General features: G+C 37.6%; 1 protein-coding gene across 2 annotated transcripts; it reads left to right on the forward strand.

The window, feature by feature from the left end:
• The first annotated feature begins 72 nt into the window (after positions 1-72).
• On the forward strand, positions 73-25,683 carry ctc1 (CTS telomere maintenance complex component 1). 2 transcript variants are annotated; one of them, XR_007182908.1, is made up of 23 exons: positions 73-280; positions 1,694-1,857; positions 1,967-2,204; positions 2,525-2,730; positions 6,026-6,158; positions 6,314-6,568; positions 6,723-6,851; positions 6,964-7,187; positions 7,317-7,467; positions 10,080-10,419; positions 10,717-10,831; positions 11,059-11,440; positions 12,308-12,397; positions 15,696-15,824; positions 15,913-15,959; positions 16,039-16,145; positions 16,237-16,402; positions 18,697-18,771; positions 19,268-19,424; positions 19,532-19,596; positions 23,209-23,291; positions 23,442-23,556; positions 25,413-25,446. XR_007182908.1 is itself a non-coding variant. In XM_048177754.1 (23 exons), exons 1-23 carry the CDS (start codon positions 239-241, stop codon positions 25,511-25,513), a joined length of 3,588 nt encoding a protein of 1,195 aa, XP_048033711.1. In that variant the 5' UTR covers positions 76-238; the 3' UTR covers positions 25,514-25,683. The 2 variants fall into 2 exon arrangements, 1 of the variants encoding a protein (XP_048033711.1); XM_048177754.1 differs by having other exon boundaries at positions 76-280; positions 23,209-23,365; positions 25,413-25,683.
• Positions 25,684-25,720: the final 37 nt, after the last annotated feature.

Below are 25,720 nucleotides of genomic sequence, written 5' to 3' on the forward strand. Positions count from 1 at the left end.
AAAATTAGGATCAAGAAAATAAGATTGTGGCGTCATTTTTCTCCGCTCCACATGGAGGCGCAATAACACACACGCCTGGTCCACGTGACGCCACGCGCACTCGCAGAAGAAGATCGGGCTGTTTCAGCGCGCGCATCCCTTACACACAAAACTGGTTAATATTAGTATTTATTTGTGCTTATATTTAATTATATTTTATTGTGTCAGTGACAGCGGAAGTGTGTGTTTGTGTAGACGGATGGAGGAGTTTCTAAAGCACTTTAAAAACCACAGCAGAGCGGTACATTTATTTATTTTTCTTTACACACAGTCTCTCAGTTGTTTATGTTTTTGTTTATGTTTTCTGTCCATATATTATGCTACACTCCCGGAACATAAAAAAAACATGACATAATTATGACATAAGTTGAAATTATGACATAAAAAGACATAATTATCACAGAAAGTCATAATTCGGACTTCACAGTTTTTTTATTCATAATTTTGACTATAAATGTTATTATTTAGACTTTTTAGTGTCATAATTACAGTTTACCACAGCATAATTTATTTCTCATGTGACTGAAATGGGCTTCCATAACAATTACATGTATTTATTTATGTATATATTTATTTATAATTGTTTATTTAACAATTATATTTATTTATTTATATTTATTTAACAATTATATTTATTTATTTATTTATGTATGTATTTTTATAGTCATTTAACAATTATATTTGTTTAGTTATATTTATTTAACAGTTATATTTTTTATTTATATATTTAACAATTATATTTATTTATATATTTATATTTAGCTAACAATTTTATTTATTTATATATTTATTTTAATTTACTTAACAATTACATTTATTTATATTTATTTAACAATTATATATTTTTATTTATATATTTATTTATATTTATTTAACAATTATATATTTTTATTTATATATTTATTTATATATTTAACAATTATATTATTTATATATTTATATTTATTTAACATTTATTTATTTATATTTACTTAACAATTACATTTATTTATATTTATTTAACAATTTTATATTTTTATTTATATATTTATTTACAGTTATTTAACAATTATATTTATATATTTATAATTATTTAACAATTATTTATTTATATTTATTTAACAGTTATATTTTTTATTTATATATTTAACAATTATATTTATTTATATATTTATATTTAGCTAACAATTTTATTTATTTATATATTTATTTTAATTTACTTAACAATTACATTTATTTATATTTATTTAACAATTATATATTTTTATTTATATATTTATATTTATTTAACAATTATATATTTTTATTTATATATTTAACAATTATATTTATTTATATATTTATTTAACATTTATTTATTTATATTTAGTTAACAATTATATTTATTTATATATTTTTTTTAATTACTTAACAATTACATTTATTTATATTTATTTAACACTTATATTTACTTTATATATTTATTTATATTTATTTAACAATTTTATATTTTTATTTATATATTTATTTACAGTTATTTAACAATTATATTTATATATTTATAATTATTTAACAATTATTTATTTATATTTATTTAACAGTTACATTAATGTATTTATATACAGATAGTGTGTGTGTTTGTGTCTAGTCATGTGACCATCTAGTCATGTGTATGATGATGTCATGTGTGTTTCAGGAGCAGCGCTGGCTGTCGGAGGTGTTCGAGGGAGTGAGACAGCAGCTCCACCCGCTCATCGACTCGTCTCTGGGTCTGTCTGTGGTGCGTCTGTCTCTGGCTGTGGTGTCTAAGGTCCAGAGAGCCGTCGGGTCAGACAGCTCAGATCTGCCCGTCAGCTACAGGTGAGTGTGACGTCCGTCTGTATAATGTGGCTCATTTAATGCAGTGCACAAGTCAGGTTTTCTGTATGTATCCAGATATATCCATGATAAACGTCTTTTTTCCTGTCAGGTTGGTGTCCGTGTCGGAGCTGACGCGAGAGCAGCGAACCGCCTGCTGCAGCAGCCTCAGCTGGAGCTCCGCCCACTACCGGGAACGAGCCAGGGGGGCGGAGCAAATGCTGCCCAATTACAAAGCACTCCCACGTGATAACCTGCTTCTGATTGGCTTCCTGTGTGACGGACGGGCCGCTGGGACGAGTGACGGGGTCTGGCGGGTGAGAGACGCCGGAGGGAGTGTATCGTGTATGGTGAGTGGACAGGAAGTGCTTCCACAAACATATGAGCTGTTTTAAACATTGATAATAATCATAAATATTAATCATAATCATCATATCAGAATGATTTCTGAAGGATCATGTGACAGGAGTAATGATGCTGAAAATTCAGCTTTGATCACAGGAATAAATTACATTTTACTATATATTCACATAGAAAACAGATGATTTACATTATAATAATATTTCACTGTTTTTACTGTATTTTTGATCAAATAAATGCAGCTCTGGTGAGAATAAGAGACTCTTTCAGAAACATAAATAATCTCTGGATGTTTTTGTTTGTCGTCCAGATGCTGAAGTCGTCTTGTCTTTGGTTGGGGAGGCTGATGCTGTTTCCCACATGGAACTACATCCCCCAGAATGCACCTGCTGCAGGTTACCTAGAGCTGATCGACTCTCCAGTGTGCGTGACCCTGGAGGCCATGGCCTTTGACCCTGGAGGAACCCTGAGCGAGGTCATGAGTGTGACGCGGGCGGCTGAGCTCCTGAGGCAGAGGTGTGGGATAAAATGATCACAGAAATACTGGGATAAACATTTATAGTTCGGATATAAACACCGATGTCTACGGAAGAGAGTAAATCACCTTCTGAGAATAACTTGATTCTTCAAATAAAGATTAAATCAATTACATCGTTACACCAGTAGGTGACGACGTTAAAATATGTGAGTGACTGTTACTGAAATATGAAACAAGTGTCTTTATTGTCATTGAATCATTCATTCAATAGATTCGTTTAAAAACACTGATTCATCCAGTAATGAATCAAGTGAAGTCTTTATGAGTGAGTCATTGAATTATTCGTTCAAGAGATTTGTTCAAAAACACTGATTCATCCAGTAATGAAACAAGTGAAGTCTTTATGAGTGAGTCATTGAATCATTCATTCAAGAGATTTGTTCAAAAACACTGATTCATCCAGTAATGAAACAAGTGAAGTCTTTATGAGTGAGTCATTGAATCATTCATTCAAGAGATTTGTTCAAAAACACTGATTCATCCAGTAATGAAACAAGTGAAGTCTTTATGAGTGAGTCATTGAATCATTCGTTCAAGAGATTTGTTCAAAAACACTGATTCATCCAGTAATGAAACAAGTGAAGTCTTTATGAGTGAGTCATTGAATCATTCATTCAAGAGATTTGTTCAAAAACACTGATTCATCCAGTAATGAAACAAGTGAAGTCTTTATGAGTGAGTCATTGAATCATTCGTTCAAGAGATTTGTTCAAAAATACTGATTGCATCCAGTAATGAAACAAGTGAAGTCTTTATGAGTGAGTCATTGAATCATTCGTTCAAGAGATTTGTTCAAAAACGTTGATTCATCCAGTAATGAAACAAGTGAAGTCTTTGTGAGTGAGTCATTGAATCATTCATTCAAGAGATTTGTTCAAAAACGTTGATTCATCCAGTAATGAAACAAGTGAAGTCTTTGTGAGTGAGTCATTGAATCATTCGTTCAAGAGATTTGCTCAAAAACGTTGATTCATCCAGTAATGAAACAAGTGAAGTCTTTATGAGTAAGTCATTGAATCATTCGTTCAAGAGATTTGTTCAAAAACGTTGATTCATCCAGTAATGAAACAAGTGAAGTCTTTGTGAGTGAGTCATTGAATCATTCGTTCAAGAGATTTGCTCAAAAACGTTGATTCATCCAGTAATGAAACAAGTGAAGTCTTTATGAGTGAGTCATTGAATCATTCGTTCAAGAGATTTGTTCAAAAACGTTGATTCATCCAGTAATGAAACAAGTGAAGTCTTTGTGAGTGAGTCATTGAATCATTCGTTCAAGAGATTTGCTCAAAAACGTTGATTCATCCAGTAATGAAACAAGTGAAGTCTTTATGAGTAAGTCATTGAATCATTCGTTCAAGAGATTTGTTCAAAAACGTTGATTCATCCAGTAATGAAACAAGTGAAGTCTTTATGACTGAGTCATTGAATCATTCGTTCAAGAGATTTGTTCAAAAACGTTGATTCATCCAGTAATGAAACAAGTGAAGTCTTTATGACTGAGTCATTGAATCATTCGTTCAAGAGATTTGTTCAAAAACGTTGATTCATCCAGTAATGAAACAAGTGAAGTCTTTATGAGTGAGTCATTGAATCATTCGTTCAAGAGATTTGTTCAAAAACGTTGATTCATCCAGTAATGAAACAAGTGAAGTCTTTATGAGTGAGTCATTGAATCATTCGTTCAAGAGATTTGTTCAAAAACGTTGATTCATCCAGTAATGAAACAAGTGAAGTCTTTGTGAGTGAGTCATTGAATCATTCGTTCAAGAGATTTGTTCAAAAACGTTGATTCATCCAGTAATGAAACAAGTGAAGTCTTTGTGAGTGAGTCATTGAATCATTCGTTCAAGAGATTTGTTCAAAAACGTTGATTCATCCAGTAATGAAACAAGTGAAGTCTTTATGAGTGAGTCATTGAATCATTCGTTCAAGAGATTTGTTCAAAAACGTTGATTCATCCAGTAATGAAACAAGTGAAGTCTTTGTGAGTGAGTCATTGAATCATTCGTTCAAGAGATTTGCTCAAAAACTTTGATTCATCCAGTAATGAAACAAGTGAAGTCTTTATGAGTAAGTCATTGAATCATTCGTTCAAGAGATTTGTTCAAAAACGTTGATTCATCCAGTAATGAAACAAGTGAAGTCTTTATGAGTGAGTCATTGAATCATTCGTTCAAGAGATTTGTTCAAAAACACTGATTCATCCAGTAATGAAACAAGTGAAGTCTTTATGAGTGAGTCATTGAATCATTCATCCAAGAGATTCGTTCAAAAACACTGATTCATCCAGTAATGAAACAAGTGAAGTCTTTATGAGTGAGTCATTGAATCATTCGTTCAAGAGATTCGTTCAAAAACGTTGATTCATCCAGTAATGAAACAAGTGAAGTCTTTGTGAGTGAGTCATTGAATCATTCGTTCAAGAGATTTGTTCAAAAACGTTGATTCATCCAGTAATGAAACAAGTGAAGTCTTTGTGAGTGAGTCATTGAATCATTCGTTCAAGAGATTTGTTCAAAAACGTTGATTCATCCAGTAATGAAACAAGTGAAGTCTTTATGAGTGAGTCATTGAATCATTCGTTCAAGAGATTTGTTCAAAAACGTTGATTCATCCAGTAATGAAACAAGTGAAGTCTTTGTGAGTGAGTCATTGAATCATTCGTTCAAGAGATTTGCTCAAAAACGTTGATTCATCCAGTAATGAAACAAGTGAAGTCTTTATGAGTAAGTCATTGAATCATTCGTTCAAGAGATTTGTTCAAAAACGTTGATTCATCCAGTAATGAAACAAGTGAAGTCTTTATGAGTGAGTCATTGAATCATTCGTTCAAGAGATTTGTTCAAAAACACTGATTCATCCAGTAATGAAACAAGTGAAGTCTTTATGAGTGAGTCATTGAATCATTCATCCAAGAGATTCGTTCAAAAACATTGATTCATCCGGTAATGAAACAAGTGAAGTCTTTATGAGTGAGTCATTGAATCATTCATCCAAGAGATTTGTTCAAAAACACTGATTCATCCGGTAATGAAACAAGTGAAGTCTTTATGAGTGAGTCATTGAATCATTCGTTCAAGAGATTTGTTCAAAAACGTTGATTCATCCAGTAATGAAACAAGTGAAGTCTTTATGAGTGAGTCACTGAATCATTCGTTCAATCACCTCTAGTAAATGACATGTTGTTCTGTTCAGAATCAAAGGAGAATCATGATCTCTGTTTTAAACATAAGAAATGTCGTGCCGCTCTAGCGCTCTGTGTGTGTGTGTCAGGTGTAAGGATCAGGTGTACGTGTGTGTCAGCGGGCAGGTGAGCGTCGTCTGTCCGCTGCTGCTGATCGGTGGGAAACGCTTCTTCTGCCTCATCCTCAGTGAAGGAGGATCTTCAGTGCCTGTGTTCATCACGGTCAGTGCTTTCTGTCATCTTTAAGATGATGAAGGTTTAATAACACATAAATCATGTTTAACCCCAGCGGTGAATGCGACTTTCTGTCCAAGATGAATGTGAACCAACAGTCTGATGAATCTTCCATAATCCCTCTGGTGTTTGTTTGCCCGCAGGAAGCCAAGCATCAGTACTGGAGGCAGTGTGTGTGTGTCGGCCAGAGCGTGTGGATCTCCTCTCTGCGTGTGTGTTCCCTGCAGGGGCTGGAGGGGCGCTGTGTGCTGTCCGACAGCTGTCAGTCCCGCCTTCATCCGCAGGAGAGCTCGGAAGAGCCGGAGACACACACAGACACCTCAGACGCACACACACACCTGCCGTCAGGCTCCGCCCCCGCGGTCAGAGTCAAACACTCCACGCTCATCAGCTTTAAGGTATGTTGTATGTATATATTTTTTAGTAATTTTATTATTAATATTATTATTATTTATAGCCATATTGATATATAATCACAAAACTTTAAGCCAAATTGGCCTTTGACCTTTGCAGTGACCCTGTCTCTGTAGTAACAGTGTGTCTGATTGACAGGGCACAGTCACAAAGATTTTGAACGCAGAGGCGGGGCTTTATGAGATTGACAGGCAGGTGGGGCTTTGTCTGGCCTATCAGCCGGCTCAGAAGTGGGGCGGCGGCTTGAGGCCAGGGGCGGAGATTCAGGTGAGTGTATTTGTTGTAGTGTGAAAGCAAATGTAGATATCAATTGGACAAAGAGATGTGATGTCATCAGAACTAACCATCCAAACATTTAAAAAACGTCTTTTTTCTGCAGCTTCATAACGTCCACTTTACGTACCACGCTTCCCCGTTCGCTCCGCGAGTCGTCTTGTGTGCGTGTCTGCGCTCCAGCGTGCAGATCAGCGCCTTCAGCCCCTTGAGTTCAAAGGTCGAGGTGTCGGGGTCACACAGTCCGCTGCAGTGCCTCCTGCTGGAGAAGAATCTGGGTGCGTCGCAGTATCTGTGGCTCTGCTACTGCCAGAGCGCTGTGACAGAGAGGTGACGATCATTTTTTCATGTTTTTATCTGAAAAATAATCCACAATTGATATTTATCCTAGTTCATGCAGAGCCCTAGCTGAAATACTGTAGCGTATGGTCACAGTCCTCGCTCTTGTCTGTGTGTCAGGCTGTGTCCGCGCTGGGTGAGAGCGGAGCGAGTGTGTGTGGTCGCCGGGCGGCTGTTGGACTTTGTGTGTGACGCTGAACAGAAGACACAGAAAAAGAGAAGCATTTACAGAGAGATGATACAGGAACCACACCAGTGCCCTGTTACCACGGTAACACACATACCCACATATACCCTGTTACCACGGTAACACCCACACATACTGTTACCATGGTAAGATACACACACACATATACCCTGTTATCGCAGTAACACCCACACATACCATTACCACAGTAACATACATACCCATATATACCGCTACCACGGTAACACACATACCCACATATACCCTGTTACCACGGTAACACCCACACATACTGTTACCATGGTAAGATACACACACACATATACCCTGTTATCGCAGTAACACCCACACATACCATTACCACAGTAACATACATACCCATATATACCGTTACCACGGTAACACCCACACATACCGTTACCATGGTAACACACATACGCACATATACCCTGTTACCACGGTAATGCACCCACACATACACTGATACCACGGTAACACATACACACTACTTATATTACCACTGTAACATCCACACATACCATTACTGTACATTCATAGCATACATTCACACATATACCCTGTTACCATGGTAACACACTCACACATACACTGTTATCACACTAATACCTACACATACCGTTACCATGGTATAAAACACCATTACCATGGTAACACCCACACACACCGTTACCATTGTAACATACACACATACCCTGTTACCACGGTAACACATACACACATACCGCTATCGTGGTAACATACATACACACATATACCCTGTTACCACAGTCGCCTGTTACCATAGTAACACCCACACATACCCTGATAGCACGGGAACACAAGCACACATACCCTATTACCATAGTAACACACACCCACACATACCCTGTTACCACGGGAACACAAGCACACATACCCTATTACCATAGTAACACACACCCACACATACCCTGTTACCACGGTAACACAAGCACACATACCCTATTACCATAGTAACACACACCCACACATACCCTGTTACCACGGTAACGCAAGCACACATACCCTATTACCATAGTAACACACACCCACACATACCCTGTTACCACGGTAACGCAAGCACACATACCCTATTACCATAGTAACACACACCCACACATACTCTGTTATCACGGTAACGCAAGCACACATACCCTATTACCATAGTAACACACACCCACACATACCCTGTTACCACGGTAACACAAGCACACATACCCTATTACCATAGTAACACACACCCACACTTACTCTGTTACCATGGTAACACAAGCACACATACCCTATTACCATAGTAACACACACCCACACATACCCTGTTACCATGGTAACAACAAGCACACATACCCTATTACCGCGGTAATGCAAGCACACATACCCTATTACCATAGTAACACACACCCACACTTACTCTGTTACCATGGTAACACAAGCACACATACCCTATTACCATAGTAACACACACCCACACTTACTCTGTTACCATGGTAACACAAGCACACATACCCTATTACCATAGTAACACACACCCACACTTACTCTGTTACCATGGTAACACAAGCACACATACCCTATTACCATAGTAACACACACCCACACATACCCTGTTACCATGGTAACAACAAGCACACATACCCTGTTACCGCGGTAATGCAAGCACACATACCCTATTACCATAGTAACACACACCCACACATACCCTGTTACCACGGTAACACAAGCACACATACCCTATTACCATAGTAACACACACCCACACATACCCTGTTACCACGGTAACACAAGCACACATACCCTGTTATCACAATAACACACCCCACACATACTATTACCATGGTAACAGACACATACCCTATTATTATGGTAACACACTTTCCCTGTTACCACGGTTATCTGAAGTAAAATAAAACCTGAAATAAAATGTAAATATTAGATGAAGTTGAATTTCTAAAATTACTAACCAAAAAATGTAAAATAGAAATAAAAAGAAATGACATCTATTTTAAAAATATCACATTAACGCACGCACCTACGCGGTGTACAAAGTTTTTACGAACGTTTTTTTTTTTTAACCCTAAACGAAGAGCGAAAGAGAACTCGTGTCTGACACATACTCTGTTACCATGGAAGCATGCATCAGTTAATTGATAGAGAAAAATCATGTATATTGGTTGTGGCGTAAACATACATTTTGCAGAATTAATGTTAAAGGTGCTCTAAGCGATGTCACGCATTTTTAGGCCAAAACATTTTTTGTCACATACAGCAAACATCTCCTCACTATCCGCTAGCTGCCTGTTCCCTGAACACACTGTAAAAACACGCGCTCTCTGTAGTCGCCACAAGCTCTAAAAACGGCAACAAAAACAAACTGGTGCAGCCTGGACCACGAAACATAATAAACACGCTCCAGCCAATAACCGACAAGAATGATTTTAAATGCGTTCATGACTGTTTCAGGAAGCACGGAGGGGAGGGTCTAGCTAGCCTCTGTTTTGTTTGACAACACTTTGAACGTCAACAGGAAGTTACTCCTCCCAGGATCACTTAGAGCACCTTTAATTAATTGATCATTACCTTACTCTTGTTCAGTAGTGTTAATTTAAATAAAACAGTGCTTATGGGAAATGTGTCAAACGTGTTTCCTGTTGTTGTAAATCTGTGTGTGTGTGTTTCAGTACTGTGTGTGTTGGCCGTCTGTGGCGCTGTGGTCAGTGAAGCAGCTGAGTGATTGGATGAGTCGTGAGGTGTGGGCGTGTCTCTCTCTGCCGGCTCTCCTGCCTCCGTCTGCGGCTCACATGACGGCGGTGGAGCTGAACGCGCCTCTGTCCTGGTCCGCACACACAGTCCCGCTGGAGCACGCGTCCTCGGAGCCGCTGCTGTTAGTGGGCGTTCTGGAGCTGGACTCCACCCGCGCCACACTGCAGCTCAGAGACCAGACGCTCATGCTCGACTGTGTGTGTGTCCAAACCGGCCAATCAGGAGCCAGAACCTCAGACGTCGACACAGCCTGGCAGGGTAATCACACTCACGGTCAACATAATTAATATTGTTATTAGAAACGTAATAATGGCAGTGTTAGTTTAATTGTTATTTTAGTTTTATACATTTTTTTAATTAGTTTTTATTATTATTTATTATTAGTTGCCATTTTTTATATTGCTATTTAAATTTTTTCTTTTATTTTTTTTTAACTAATATTGATATTCAATTGCACGTAAATGGGCTCAGATGTTTATTACAGATGTTCAGTGTGTGTGTGTGTGTGTGTGTGTGTGTGTGTGTGTGTGTGTGTGTGTGTGTGTGTGTGTTTAGGCTGTCTAGTGTGTGTGCGGCAGTGTACTTTAGTCATGGAAAGGTTCATGAAGACACATTTCCCTTCCTGCAAACATCTGGATCAGCCGAGTTACATCACACACAAACACTGCAGGTACACACACACACACACACACACACACACACACACACACACACACACACACACACATATCAAGGCAGGTTTATTTATGTACAGTAGCAAATTTTCATACATTCAAAGTGATTAAAATAATAATAACAGTAAAAAGAACTAAAAATAAATGAAAAATGAGCGCACCTGAGACACTCTTTACACAGGTGTGTGTGTGTGTGTGTGTGTGTGTGTGTGTGTGTTTGCAGGGTTTATCTTCAGCTCTGTGTGGATGATCTGACCATCATCAGTCCATCTGCTGCCATGAGCCGCTGCCTGTCGGAGAGACGAGACCGTCCAGAGAAATCCCGTGATGGAGGGACGTCAGAAACCGCTAAGAGACCCAGAGCTGACGATTCCGCTGACACTCGTACGTCCAAACGACCTCTGACCCCTGCGCCGTGCGTGAGTTTGCTCCTCAGGCTGGAGTCCAAGCAGGGCGTGACGCTCCAGAACGGCTCCGGCGACGCTCACGGACTGCAGCTGGGCTTCGTGTGCCGAGCCACGTGTCTGGGAGACGTTCAGCGCTGGGACAACGATCCCAAGAACTGCAGGACGCTGGAGCGAGAGCGAGACGGAGACCATCGGAAGGTCAGAACCATCGGGTTATCAGTCACATCCGTCGTGTTAGAGTTTCACATGGAACTGCATGATTATATATTTAAACACGATGCTCCTATTGAACCTTTGTGATCGAAATAGTGTAAATCAAATCGTCTGAAAGTAGCTTGATGCTTCAAATAAAGATTGTATCAATTACCTCGTTACACCATTAGGTGGCGACAAATGACTGTTAAAAATGTATTAGTCATTGAATCATTCACTCAAGAGATTTGTTCAAAAACACTGATTCATCCAGTAATGAAACAAGTGAAGTCTTTATGAGTGAGTCATTGAATCATTAATTTATTTGTTCAATTCATCCAGTAATGAAACGTGAATATTTTATGAGTCAATGAATCATTCATTCAAAAGATTTGTTAAAAAATGTGGATTCATCCAGTAATGAAACAAGTGAAGTGTATACGAGTGAGTCAATGAATCATTCATTCAAGAGATTTGTTCAAAAACACTGATTCATCCAGTAATGAAACAAGTGAAGTCTTTATGAGTGAGTCATTGAATCATTAATTTATTTGTTCAATTCATCCAGTAATGAAACGTGAATATTTTATGAGTCAATGAATCATTCATTCAAAAGATTTGTTAAAAAATGTGGATTCATCCAGTAATGAAACAAGTGAAGTGTATACGAGTGAGTCAATGAATCATTCATTCAAGAGATTTGTTCAAAAACACTGATTCATCCAGTAATGAAACAAATGAAGTCTTTATGAGTGGGTTATTAAATCATTAATTTATGATTTGTTCAAAAAAGCTAGATTCATCCAGTAATTAAACGTGAATATTTTATGAGTCAATGAATCATTCATTCAAAGATCTGTGTGTGTTTTGCAGATTGAGTTGCACTTCATAGGTTTGTGTGTTCGCTGGTTCCCCGTCCTTCATCCTGGATGTGTTTACAGATTAATCGCACTCAACACTGAGGTACGACTCGCTTTCTTTCACTGTTTTATTGTATATGATATTTGACTCTCGGCTTGAAGTCTGTTTATTCTGAGCCGCCCATTTTGACAGGAAGAGACCGTCTGACTGACACATACAGCCATCAATCACAGTTCTGTTTTTAACATGTCATTTAGAGTTCAATCTGAAATCAGTGATGCCACAAAAACGGACGAATGAGCAACGATGTGATATTGACGGAGAAATTCAGAGCCTGAAATAATTACTATTATGTTAGCTTGACAAAGGAATCATACTGAAATGCTATTTAAGCTATTTAGAAACATGCTAGCTATGTGCTAAACCATGTTAACAACATGCTAAAACACGTTAGCATGGTGCTAAATCATGTTAGAAACATGTTAGCAGTGTGTTAAATCATGTTAGTGTTGTGTTAAATCATGCTAGAAACACTAGCAATGTGTTAAATCATGCTAGCAACATACTAAATCATACTAGGTGTTAATTCATGTTAGAAACGTTAGCAATATGTTAAATCATGTTAGCAACATTTAAATCATGTTGGGTGTTAATTTAATGCTAGAAACATTCTAGCAACTTGTTATATCATGCTAGAAACATGTTAGCAATGTGTTAAAACAACATACTAAATCATGCTAGGTGCTAATATATGTTAGAAACATGCTAGCAATGTGCTAAATCATGCTAGAAACATGCTAGCAATGTGTTAAATCATGTTAACAACATACTAAATCATGCTAGGTGCTAATATATGTTAGAAACATGCTAGCAAAGTGCTAAATCATGTTGGGTGTTAATTTAATGCTAGGAACATGTTATCAACTTGATAAATCATACTAGAAACATGCTAGCAATGTGCTAAATCGTGTTAACAACATACTAAATCATACTAGGTGCTAATATATGTTAGAAACATGCTAGTAATGTGCTATATCATGCTAGAATAATGCGAACAATGTGTTAAATCATGTTAGCAACATACTAAATCATGCTAGGTGCTTATTTATGTTAGAAACATGCCTGCATTGTGTTAATCATGTTAGCAACATTTTAAATCATGTTGGGTGTTAATTTAATGCTAGAAACATTCTAGCAACTTGTTATATCATGCTAGAAACATGTTAGCAATGTGTTAAATCGTGTTAACAACATACTAAATCATGCTAGGTGTTAATATATGTTAGAAACGTTTTAAATCATGCAAGCAACATGCTAAATCATGTTGGGTGTTAATTTAATGCTAGGAACATGTTATCAACTTGATAAATCATACTACAAACATGCTAGCAATGTGCTAAATCGTGTTAACAACATACTAAATCATACTAGGTGCTAATATATGTTAGAAACATGCTAGCAATGTGCTAAATCATGCTAGAAACATGCTAGCAATGTGTTAAATCGTGTTAACAACATACTAAATAATGCTAGGTGCTAATATATGTTAGAAACATGCTAGCAATGTGCTAAATCATGTTGGGTGTTAATTTAATGCTAGGAACATGTTATCAACTTGATAAATCATACTAGAAACATGCTAGCAATGTGCTAAATCGTGTTAACAACATACTAAATCATACTAGGTGCTAATATATGTTAGAAACATGCTAGTAATGTGCTAAATCATGCTAGAATCATGCGAACAATGTGTTAAATCATGTTAGCAACATACTAAATCATGCTAGGTGCTTATTTATGTTAGAAACATGCCTGCATTGTGTTAATCATGCTAGCAACATATTAAATCATGTTAGGTGTTAATTCATGTTAGAAACGTTAGCAATATGTTAAATCATGTTAGCAACATTTTAAATCATGTTAGGTGTTAATTTAATGCTAGAAACATTCTAGCAACTTGTTATATCATGCTAGAAACATGTTAGCAATGTGTTAAATCGTGTTAACAACATACTAAATCATGCTAGGTGCTAATATATTTTAGAAATGTGTTAAATCATGCTAGAAACATGCTAGCTATGTGCTAAATCATGCAAGCAACAAATGCTAAATCATGTTGGGTGTTAATTTAATGCTAGGAACATGTTATCAACTTGATAAATCATACTAGAAACATGCTAGCAATGTGTTAAATCATGCTAGAAACACTAACAATGTACTAAATCGTGTTGGCAACATACTAAATCATACTAGGTGCTAATTCATGTTAGAAACATGTTAGCAATATGTTAAATCATGTTAGCAACATTTTAAATCATAGGCGTTAATTTAATGCTAGAAACATGCTAGCAATGTGTTAAATCGTGCAAACAAATGCTAAATCATGTTGGGTGTAAATTTAATGCTAGGAACGTTATCAACTTGGTAAATCATATTAGAAACAGGTTAACAATGTGCTAAATCATGTTAACAACATACTAAATCATACTAGGTGCTAATATATGTAAGAAACATGCTAGCAATGTGATAAATCATGCTAGAAACATGCTAGCAATGTGATTAATCGTGTTAACAACATACTAAATCATGTTAGGTGCTAATATATGTTAGAAACATGCTATCAATATGTTAAATCATGTTAGCAACATTTTAAATCATGTTAGGTGTTAATTTAATGCTAGAAACATTCTAGCAACTTGTTATATCATGCTAGAAACATACTAGCAATGTGCTAAATCGTGCAAGCAACATGCTAAATCATGTTGGGTGTTAATTTAATGCTAGGAACATGTTATCAACTTGGTAAATCATACTAGAAACATGCTAGCAATGTGTTAAATCGTGTTAACATGCTAAATCATGCTAGGTGTTAATATATGTTAGAAACATGCTAGCAATGTGTTAAATCATGTTAGCAACATTACTAAATCATGTTAGGTGTTAATTTATGCTAGAAAAATGTTAGCAACTTGCTAGATCATACTAGCAATGTGTTAAATCATGCTAGAAACATGTTAAAACATGTTAGCAATTTGTTGATTCATGCTAGAAACATACTAGCAACCTGTTAAATCATGCTAGGAATGATAAAACATGTCTGTAATATGCTAAAACATGTTAGCAATGTGTTACAACATGTTTATAATATTTTAATCACCTTGAGTAAAATCTACAAACTTCAAGCATTTCAAAGTTATTTCAAACTGTCAAGCCAACATGAAAGTTTATCAAACTTTCCTCATCTAGTTTACAGATATAATTGATTTACTTTCTTAAAGAGACAGTACACCAGAAATGATTATTCTGTCGTCATTTACTCACATTCGATCCAAGCCTATAGAGAAGAAAGCATGTCATACTGTGAGTGAATGAAGACACAATGATGTCATCTCTCTCTCAGGATGTGAGTGTGTTAAAAGCCAAAGGAGTTTCAGCGAGGGGCGGAGTCACACAGCTCAGTAGCCCCGCCCTCCTGCTGCAGCCGCAGTGGCGCATGCACACGCTCACAGACGAGCTTCCTGACGCACAGGTACAGTTCGCTTTAGTTTAGTACCTCAAGTTCAACTAAATGAAAACAGCTGAAATAAAATCTGTTTTCGTATCTTCTTCATCCTCAGTCAGGTGTTCCTGCGCTCATGAGCGTTTCTGAAGTTCTTCACAGCAGGTGACGATCATCATCTTTAGATCTGTAGACGTTCACATCTTCTGTCAGTCACTGAGGGACAGTCTGTGTGTTTTTACAGCTCCGCCCCTGATATCGTCTCCTTTTATGGAGTCATTTCTCAGCGAATCTCATTACAGGAGGACATCGGAACAAAACCAAAGATCCAATCACTGACTGCTGCTAAAGGTTTGGCTCCGCCTCCACTTTCTCCCTCTACAGCTGCTGATCCAGTCATAGTCTCTGTTTCACAGAAATCTCCTTCACTGTAATCATCCAGATCCAAACACTGAAGAGGATCTGAGGGTCCGTCTGACCGTCCAAGATGCCGAATGTCCAGGTCAGGTGATCGACGTGTATTTGGATCTGTCATGTGGTCCGTACACACACGGTCTGATCGCCGGAGCTGCGCTTCAGATCCATCACGTTCAGCGGAAAGTGTCCAGGTGTGATGCTCTCATGGTTCTTCTCAAATCATTTACTCTAGATCTAACAGGTGATTGTCTGAAACTTTCCCTGTGTTTGATTGGACACCACTGCACTATATACAGATTTGATTCATTTCTTAGTCTTATCCAAAGAGTTTCCTTTTTTTCTTTTCTTTTTCTTTTTTTGTATATTATATTATATTATATTATTATCCAAACTACTTGTCATAATATAATATAATATAATATAATATAATATAATATAATATAATATAATATAATATAATATAACAAACATAATATAATATAACTAATATAATATAATATAATATAATATAATAATACAATATAACATAACATAATAATACAATATAACATAAACATAATATAACATAATATAATATAATTTAATATAATCCATACATTCTCCAAACCAATTGTCTCATTATATTATATTATATTATATTATATTATATTATCCAAACTACTTGTCATAATATAAAATAATATAATATAATATAATATAATCCATATATTCTCCAAACCACTTCTCATTATATTATATTGTATTATATTATATTATATATATATATTATATATATTATATTATATATATATCCAAACTACTTGTCATAATATAAAATAATATAATATAATATAATATAATCCATATATTCTCCAAACCACTTCTCATTATATTATATTGTATTATATTATATTATATTATATTATATTATATTATCCAAACTACGTCATAATATAATATAATATAACATAACATAACAATATAACATAATATAATATAACTTATATAATATAATATAATATAATATAATATAACATAACATAACATAATATAATATAACTAATATAATATAATATAATATAATATAATCCATACATTCTCCAAGCCACTTGTCTCATTATATTATATTATCCAAACTACGTCATAATATAATATAATATAATAATACAATATAACATAACATAATAATACAATATAACATAACATAATATAACATAAACATAATATAATATAATTTAATATAATCCATACATTCTCCAAACCAATTGTCTCATTATATTATATTATATTATATTATATTATATTATATTATCCAAACTACTTGTCATAATATAAAATAATATAATATAATATAATCCATATATTCTTCAAACCACTTCTCATTATATTATATTATATTATATTATATTATATTATATTATATTATATTATATTATATTATCCAAACTACGTCATAATATAATATAATATAACATAACATAACATAACAATATAACATAATATAATATAACTTATATAATATAATATAATCCATACATTCTCCAAGCCACTTGTCTCATTATATTATATTATCCAAACTACGTCATAATATAATATAATATAATATAATATAATATAATATAATATAATATAATATAATAATATAACATAACATAATATAACATAAACATAATATAACATAATATAATATAATTTAATATAATCCATACATTCTCCAAACCAATTGTCTCATTATATTATATTATATTATATTATATTATATTATATTATCCAAACTACGTCATAATATAATATAATATAACAATATAATATCATATAATATAACATAACATAACATAACATAACATAACATAACATAACAATATAACATAATATAATATAACTAATATAATATAATATAGTATAATCCATACATTCTCCAAGCCACTTTCTCATTATATTATATTATATTATATTATATTATATTATTCAAACGATGTCATAATATAATATAATATAACAATATAACATAATATAATATCATTTTATATAACAATATAATATAATATATTCCATACACTATCCAAGCCACTTGTTTCATTATATTATATTATATTATATTATATTATATTATATTATATTATATTATATTATATTATCCAAACTACGTCATAATATAATATAATATAACAAAACATAATGTAATATAATATAATACATACATTCTCCAAACCACTTTTTTCATTATATTATATTATATTATATTATATTATATTATATTATATTATATTATATTATATTATATTATATTATATTATGATGGTTTATATCATCACAAAATGAAACTATATTACGGTTCAGCTCTAATAGATGTGACTATAATCACATCATGATTTTCTGTTTTCTGCTTGATGTGTTTATGATAAACTATAGAAATAAATGGCCTTGACTTGAGTGTGTGTGTGTGTGTGTGTGTGTGTGTGTGTGTGTGTGTGTGTGTGTGTGTGTGTGTGTGTGTGTGTTTCAGAGCGTGTAACGTGTACTGCCGCTCTCTTCCCATCAGCTGTGTGAGCGTCACTGATCTGAGCTCAGTCCGTTCAGGGTGAGTCGCGCTTATGTACACGTGTGTGGTTATTTACACTGCATTTGAACCAGGTAACAAACAGGATGTAGAATTGTAGTTTTCTTTTCAATGGAATGTTAATTTTTTTTTTATTATGAATGATTTATCTTAATTTTATGTGCTATTGTGTATTATTTTTCACTAATGCACAAATTATTAGTTGAATGATTTATGCGTGCATATCATTGTCTTCAGATCCGCCTCTATTTAGTTTACGACGCCCACTTTCTACGATCCAATCAGTTTCCAACGGACAAAAAAGTTCTTATTCTGCTTCGATTAGCCGTGATAAAAGTTCAGTTTATGAAAGCAGAATTAAAATGGAGCTCAAATATTGAGAATAATGTGATTTTATGATAATGAATTCTGCTGATAAATAAGTGACTTTATGTCTTTGATTTCTCACAAATATACAAACAGACTCAAAGCTGAGATAAAATGTGTTAATTCAGTGTTTCCGTCCCTCATTCCGCAGGTCAGGTGCGTCTCAGTCTCCTCCTCCCATGATGCTCTTGGGCGAGTGGGCCAGGATGCAGCGGGGTGTGGTGGGTCAGGTCAAAGGTCACGTGGTGCGTGTGCTGTCTCTGCGGCTGCAGTGGACGTGTTCTCTCTGCGGGAGCATCTTCAGACAGGTAGTGATGTCGTCGTTCGTGTCACATGTAGGCTGATTACCCAGAATTCCTTCCTGTCCTTTTGTTTCAGAAGTATTTTTGACCCTGTGACCTTTTTGTCCCTATAGACGTCCTGTGGCCGAACTCACCCACCATGTGACTCGACCAGCGCAGTGTTTCAGGCTGAGGCGAAGTGAGTGAGAGTGTGTGTGAGTGTGTGTGTGAGAGTGTGTGTGTGAGAGTGTGTGTGAGAGTGTGTGTGAGAGTGTGTGTGAGAGTGTGTGTGAGAGTGTGTGTGAGTGTGTGAGTGAGAGTGTGTGTGAGAGTGTGTGTGTGAGAGTGTGTGTGAGAGTGTGTGTGAGAGTGTGTGTGTGTGAGTGTGTGTGAGAGTGTGTGTGAGAGTGTGTGTGAGAGTGTGTGTGAGAGTGTGTGTGAGAGTGTGTGTGAGAGTGTGTGTGAGTGAGAGTGTGTGTGAGAGTGTGTGTGAGAGTGTGTGTGAGAGTGTGTGTGAGAGTGTGTGTGAGTGAGAGTGTGTGTGAGAGTGTGTGTGTGTGAGTGTGTGTGAGAGTGTGTGTGAGAGTGTGTGTGAGAGTGTGTGTGAGAGTGTGTGTGAGAGTGTGTGAGAGTGTGTGTGAGTGAGAGTGTGTGTGAGAGTGTGTGTGAGAGTGTGTGTGAGTGTGTGAGAGTGTGTGTGAGAGTGTGTGTGAGAGTGTGTGTGAGAGTGTGTGTGAGAGTGTGTGTGAGTGTGTGTGAGAGTGTGTGTGTGAGAGTGTGTGTGTGTGAGTGTGTGTGAGAGTGTGTGTGAGAGTGTGTGTGTGTGAGTGAGAGTGTGAGTGAGAGTGTGTGTGAGTGAGAGTGTGTGTGAGTGAGAGTGTGTGTGAGAGTGTGTGTGAGAGTGTGTGTGTGTGTGAGTGTGTGTGAGAGTGTGTGTGAGTGAGAGTGTGTGAGAGTGTGTGTGTGTGAGTGTGTGTGAGAGTGTGTGTGAGAGTGTGTGTGAGAGTGTGTGTGAGAGTGTGTGTGTGTGAGAGTGTGTGTGAGAGTGTGTGTGTGTGAGTGTGTGTGAGAGTGTGTGTGAGAGTGTGTGTGAGAGTGTGTGTGTGTGTGAGTGAGAGTGTGAGTGAGAGTGTGTGTGAGTGAGAGTGTGTGAGTGTGTGTGAGAGTGTGTGTGAGAGTGTGTGTGAGAGTGTGTGTGAGAGTGTGTGTGAGAGTGTGTGTGAGAGTGTGTGTGAGTGAGAGTGTGTGAGAGTGTGTGTGTGTGAGTGTGTGTGAGAGTGTGTGTGAGAGTGTGTGTGAGTGAGAGTGTGTGTGTGTGAGTGAGAGTGTGTGAGTGTGTGTGAGAGTGTGTGTGAGAGTGTGTGTGAGAGTGTGTGTGAGTGAGAGTGTGTGTGAGAGTGTGTGTGAGTGAGAGTGTGTGTGTGTGAGAGTGTGTGTGAGTGAGAGTGTGTGAGAGTGTGAGTGAGAGTGTGTGTGAGAGTGTGTGTGAGAGTGTGTGAGAGTGTGTGTGAGAGTGTGTGTGAGTGAGAGTGTGTGTGTGTGAGAGTGTGTGAGAGTGTGTGTGAGTGAGAGTGTGAGTGTGTGTGTGAGAGTGTGTGTGAGAGTGTGTGTGAGTGAGAGTGTGTGTGTGTGAGTGAGAGTGTGAGTGAGAGTGTGTGTGAGAGTGTGTGTGAGTGAGAGTGTGTGTGAGTGTGTGTGTGAGAGTGTGTGTGTGAGAGTGTGTGTGAGAGTGTGTGTGAGAGTGTGTGTGAGAGTGTGTGTGAGAGTGTGTGTGAGAGTGTGTGTGAGAGTGTGTGTGAGAGTGTGTGTGAGAGTGTGTGTGAGAGTGTGTGTGAGAGTGTGTGTGAGTGAGAGTGTGTGTGTGAGTGTGTGTGAGAGTGTGAGTGAGAGTGTGTGTGAGAGTGTGTGTGAGTGAGAGTGTGTGTGAGAGTGTGTGTGTGTGAGTGTGTGTGAGAGTGTGTGTGAGAGTGTGTGTGAGAGTGTGTGTGAGAGTGTGTGTGAGAGTGTGTGTGATTGTGAGTGTGTGTGAGTGAGAGTGTGTGTGAGAGTGTGTGTGAGAGTGTGTGTGAGTGTGTGAGAGTGTGTGTGAGAGTGTGTGTGAGAGTGTGTGTGAGAGTGTGTGTGAGAGTGTGTGTGAGTGTGTGTGAGAGTGTGTGTGTGAGAGTGTGTGTGTGTGAGTGTGAGTGAGAGTGTGTGTGAGAGTGTGTGTGTGTGAGTGAGAGTGTGAGTGAGAGTGTGTGTGAGTGAGAGTGTGTGTGAGTGAGAGTGTGTGTGAGAGTGTGTGTGAGAGTGTGTGTGTGTGAGAGTGTGTGTGAGAGTGTGTGTGAGTGAGAGTGTGTGAGAGTGTGTGTGTGTGAGTGTGTGTGAGAGTGTGTGTGAGAGTGTGTGTGAGAGTGTGTGTGAGAGTGTGTGTGTGTGAGAGTGTGTGTGAGAGTGTGTGTGTGTGAGTGTGTGTGAGAGTGTGTGTGAGAGTGTGTGTGAGAGTGTGTGTGTGTGTGAGTGAGAGTGTGAGTGAGAGTGTGTGTGAGTGAGAGTGTGTGAGAGTGTGTGTGAGAGTGTGTGTGAGAGTGTGTGTGAGAGTGTGTGTGAGAGTGTGTGTGAGAGTGTGTGTGAGAGTGTGTGTGAGTGAGAGTGTGTGAGAGTGTGTGTGTGTGAGTGTGTGTGAGAGTGTGTGTGAGAGTGTGTGTGAGTGAGAGTGTGTGTGTGTGAGTGAGAGTGTGTGAGTGAGAGTGTGTGAGAGTGTGTGTGAGAGTGTGTGTGAGTGAGAGTGTGTGTGAGAGTGTGTGTGAGTGAGAGTGTGTGAGAGTGTGAGTGAGAGTGTGTGTGAGAGTGTGTGTGAGAGTGTGTGAGAGTGTGTGTGAGAGTGTGTGTGAGTGAGAGTGTGTGTGTGTGAGTGTGTGTGAGAGTGTGTGTGAGTGAGAGTGTGAGTGTGTGTGTGAGAGTGTGTGTGAGAGTGTGTGTGAGTGAGAGTGTGTGTGTGTGAGTGAGAGTGTGAGTGAGAGTGTGTGTGAGAGTGTGTGTGAGTGAGAGTGTGTGAGAGTGTGAGTGAGTGAGAGTGTGAGTGAGAGTGTGTGTGAGAGTGTGTGTGTGTGAGTGTGTGTGAGAGTGTGTGTGAGAGTGTGTGTGTGTGAGTGAGAGTGTGAGTGAGAGTGTGTGAGAGTGTGTGTGTGAGAGTGTGAGTGAGAGTGTGTGTGAGAGTGTGTGTGTGTGAGTGAGAGTGTGTGTGAGTGTGTGTGAGAGTGTGTGTGAGTGAGAGTGTGTGTGAGTGAGAGTGTGTGTGAGAGTGTGTGTGAGTGAGAGTGAGAGTGTGTGTGTGTGTGAGTGAGAGTGTGTGAGAGTGTGAGTGTGTGTGAGAGTGTGTGTGAGTGAGAGTGAGAGTGTGTGTGTGTGTGAGTGAGAGTGTGTGAGAGTGTGAGTGAGTGAGAGTGTGAGTGAGAGTGTGTGTGAGAGTGTGTGTGTGTGAGTGTGTGTGAGAGTGTGTGTGAGAGTGTGTGTGAGAGTGTGTGTGTGTGAGTGAGAGTGAGTGAGAGTGTGTGTGTGTGAGTGAGAGTGTGTGTGAGAGTGTGTGTGAGAGTGTGTGTGAGAGTGTGTGTGAGAGTGTGTGAGAGTGTGAGTGAGAGTGTGTGTGAGAGTGTGTGTGAGAGTGTGTGAGAGTGTGAGTGAGAGTGTGTGTGAGAGTGTGTGTGAGAGTGTGTGTGAGAGTGTGTGTGAGAGTGTGTGTGAGTAGATGATGGAAACTCGTGAAAGTTCAGTCATTGATTGTGTGTGTGTGTGTGTGTGTGTGTGTGTGTGTGTGTGTGTGTGTGTGTAGGGTGGTGGTGGAGGACGGTTCTGGTGAGGCTCACGTCTGGTTCTCGTCTGACACGGTCTGCGATCTGCTGATGTTGAATGCAGGTCAGTGGGAGGGGCTTCAGAGGCACATCAGGGTCAAAGGTCACGTGAAGGTGTACACACGCGGATACAACATGGTGAGCGTTTCAACTCTACACACACTTACATGAGCGCTTTCCTGTGATCATGTGATCACTCTGTTTGTGTTTGCAGATGTGTGACGACGACCCTGACGACTCTTTAGTTCAGTATCTGAACTGTGTGTGCTCCAGCGGCGCCGTGTGTCGACAGATTCACCTCACCTGCCGCATACGAGCTCAGAGAACAGGTGAACACACTCACGCTAAATCCGTCCAATAGGGATGCATGATTTGGGGAAAAGTGTAAATGAACACAGTGCTGCGCTTCACTCTGAAACACACAGCGCATACATTTATTTCATTAAATCACAGTCTTTTTATTTGATATTCGCACTGAGCCGCTTCACAAATTCAGCTTTATTAGGGGTTCAAGCACATAGTGAATGTGAAACTTGAAACTTGGCCAGATGGTAGATCTCAATTTGGGGAGAGACTGACTAGGATTGACCGTGATTGGCCAATAGGTGGCGCTACAGCGCTCAAAAATGTGAAACTTCTCAAAACTTCTGTACCGTTTGTTGTGCCTTAATCGTTGGAATCCTTGGCTCAAGATGAACAAAAGAGTCTGAATATCAAAAGCTATCAAAAAAGTAGAAATTACGATTCACGGTCACTAAGGGGCGCCAAAACGTTCGGGGTGGGCGGAGCCAGTTTAACAAAAATGGCTGTAACTAAATGGCTATAAAATGAAGGGAATGAGATATTTACATCAAACTTGGTACACATGTGTATGGACTCAATCTTTGGTCACAGTAAAAAAGTCGTGGCGATTGGACACTTGGTGGCGCTATAACTTGAAAAAAAACATGAAAACAGCTGTAACTCTGCAACCGTTAGTCCGATTGACTTGAAAATTGACATGAAGTGTCTTGGTCCAACGTGCCATGGTTGTCTGTGGTGCATCTTGAAAAACGTGGCCGTCATCGGCCAATGAATTTTGAGCACCTATTAGACAAAGCTAATAGAGGCTGGTCGGAACGAAACTTGGTGGGCCTTTTCGACTCATTGTTCTATAAGAATTTTGAAAGAAATCGGTCACTAGTTTTATGCCTCCTTAAAGGGTTAGTTCACTCAAAAATGAAAATAATGTCATTAATTACTCTCCCTCATGTCGTTCCACACCCGTAAGACCTTCGTTCATCTTCAGAACACAAATTAAGATATTTTTGATGAAATCCGATGGCTCAGTGAGGCCTGAGCAATGACATTTCCTCTCTCAAGATCCATTAATGTACTAAAAACATATTTAAATCAGTTCATGTGAGTACAGTGGTTCAATATTAATATTATAAAGCCACGAGAATATTTTTGGTGCGCCAAAAAAACAAAATAACGACTTATATAGTGATGGCCGACTTCAAAAACACTGCTTCAGGAAGCTTCGGAGCGTTATGAATCTTTTGTGTCGAATCATGATTCAGATCGCGTGTCAAACTGCTGAAATCACGTGACTTTGGTGCTCCGAACAGCTGATTCAACACAAAAGATTCATAACGCTCCGAAGCTTCAGTGTTTTGAAATCGGCCATCACTAAATAAGTCGTTATTTTGTTTTTTTGGCGCACCAAAAATATTCTCGTGGCTTTATAATATTAATATTGAACCACTGTACTCACATGAACTGATTTAAATATGTTTTTAGTACATTAATGGATCTTGAGAGAGGAAATGTCATTGCTCAGGCCTCACGGAGCCATCGGATTTCATCAAAAATATCTTAATTTGTGTTCTGAAGATGAACGAAGGTCTTACGGGTGTGGAACGACATGAGGGTGAGTAATTAATGACATTATTTTCATTTTTGAGTGAACTAACCCTTTAATCACGTGGAGTTTCACAAGTACACACAATATGTGTGTTACAGGCTTGCTAAATGAAACATAATACCTTTTTACACATGTGCTTAAAGGTCTTAAAGCGCTTGAACCCCGATAATTGCTGCTCGCAGCTATATTTTTGATTATTAATGCAGCCCTAATCTACATACAAAACCTGTCTGGAGAATAACACACAGAAATGCTAAACGAAGTGTGTGTGTGTTTCAGGGAAACCTCAGCTGAGGAAGGTTCATCGAGGACAAACAGAATTCATCTGCAAATTCACACCTGCACTGCAGTTACAATGCCAACGCATACACACACGCTAAACACACACACTAATACGCACAACATGACTCAAATGCTGCTCTGTTTCACATGTTTAATGTTCTGATGCCGTTCTTGTGTTCACTGAATTATGTTTGTTACAAAATAACAGTAAATATTGTAACATAAAACTCTTGTTCAGAAACAGAAATAAATTATTTTTGATTTATTATGTTTGATTTATAGATGTCTTGCATGTCAGTTCAGTT

The sequence above is a fragment of the Megalobrama amblycephala genome, linkage group LG24 (assembly GCF_018812025.1).
Source record: "Megalobrama amblycephala isolate DHTTF-2021 linkage group LG24, ASM1881202v1, whole genome shotgun sequence".
NCBI lineage: Eukaryota > Metazoa > Chordata > Actinopteri > Cypriniformes > Xenocyprididae > Megalobrama > Megalobrama amblycephala.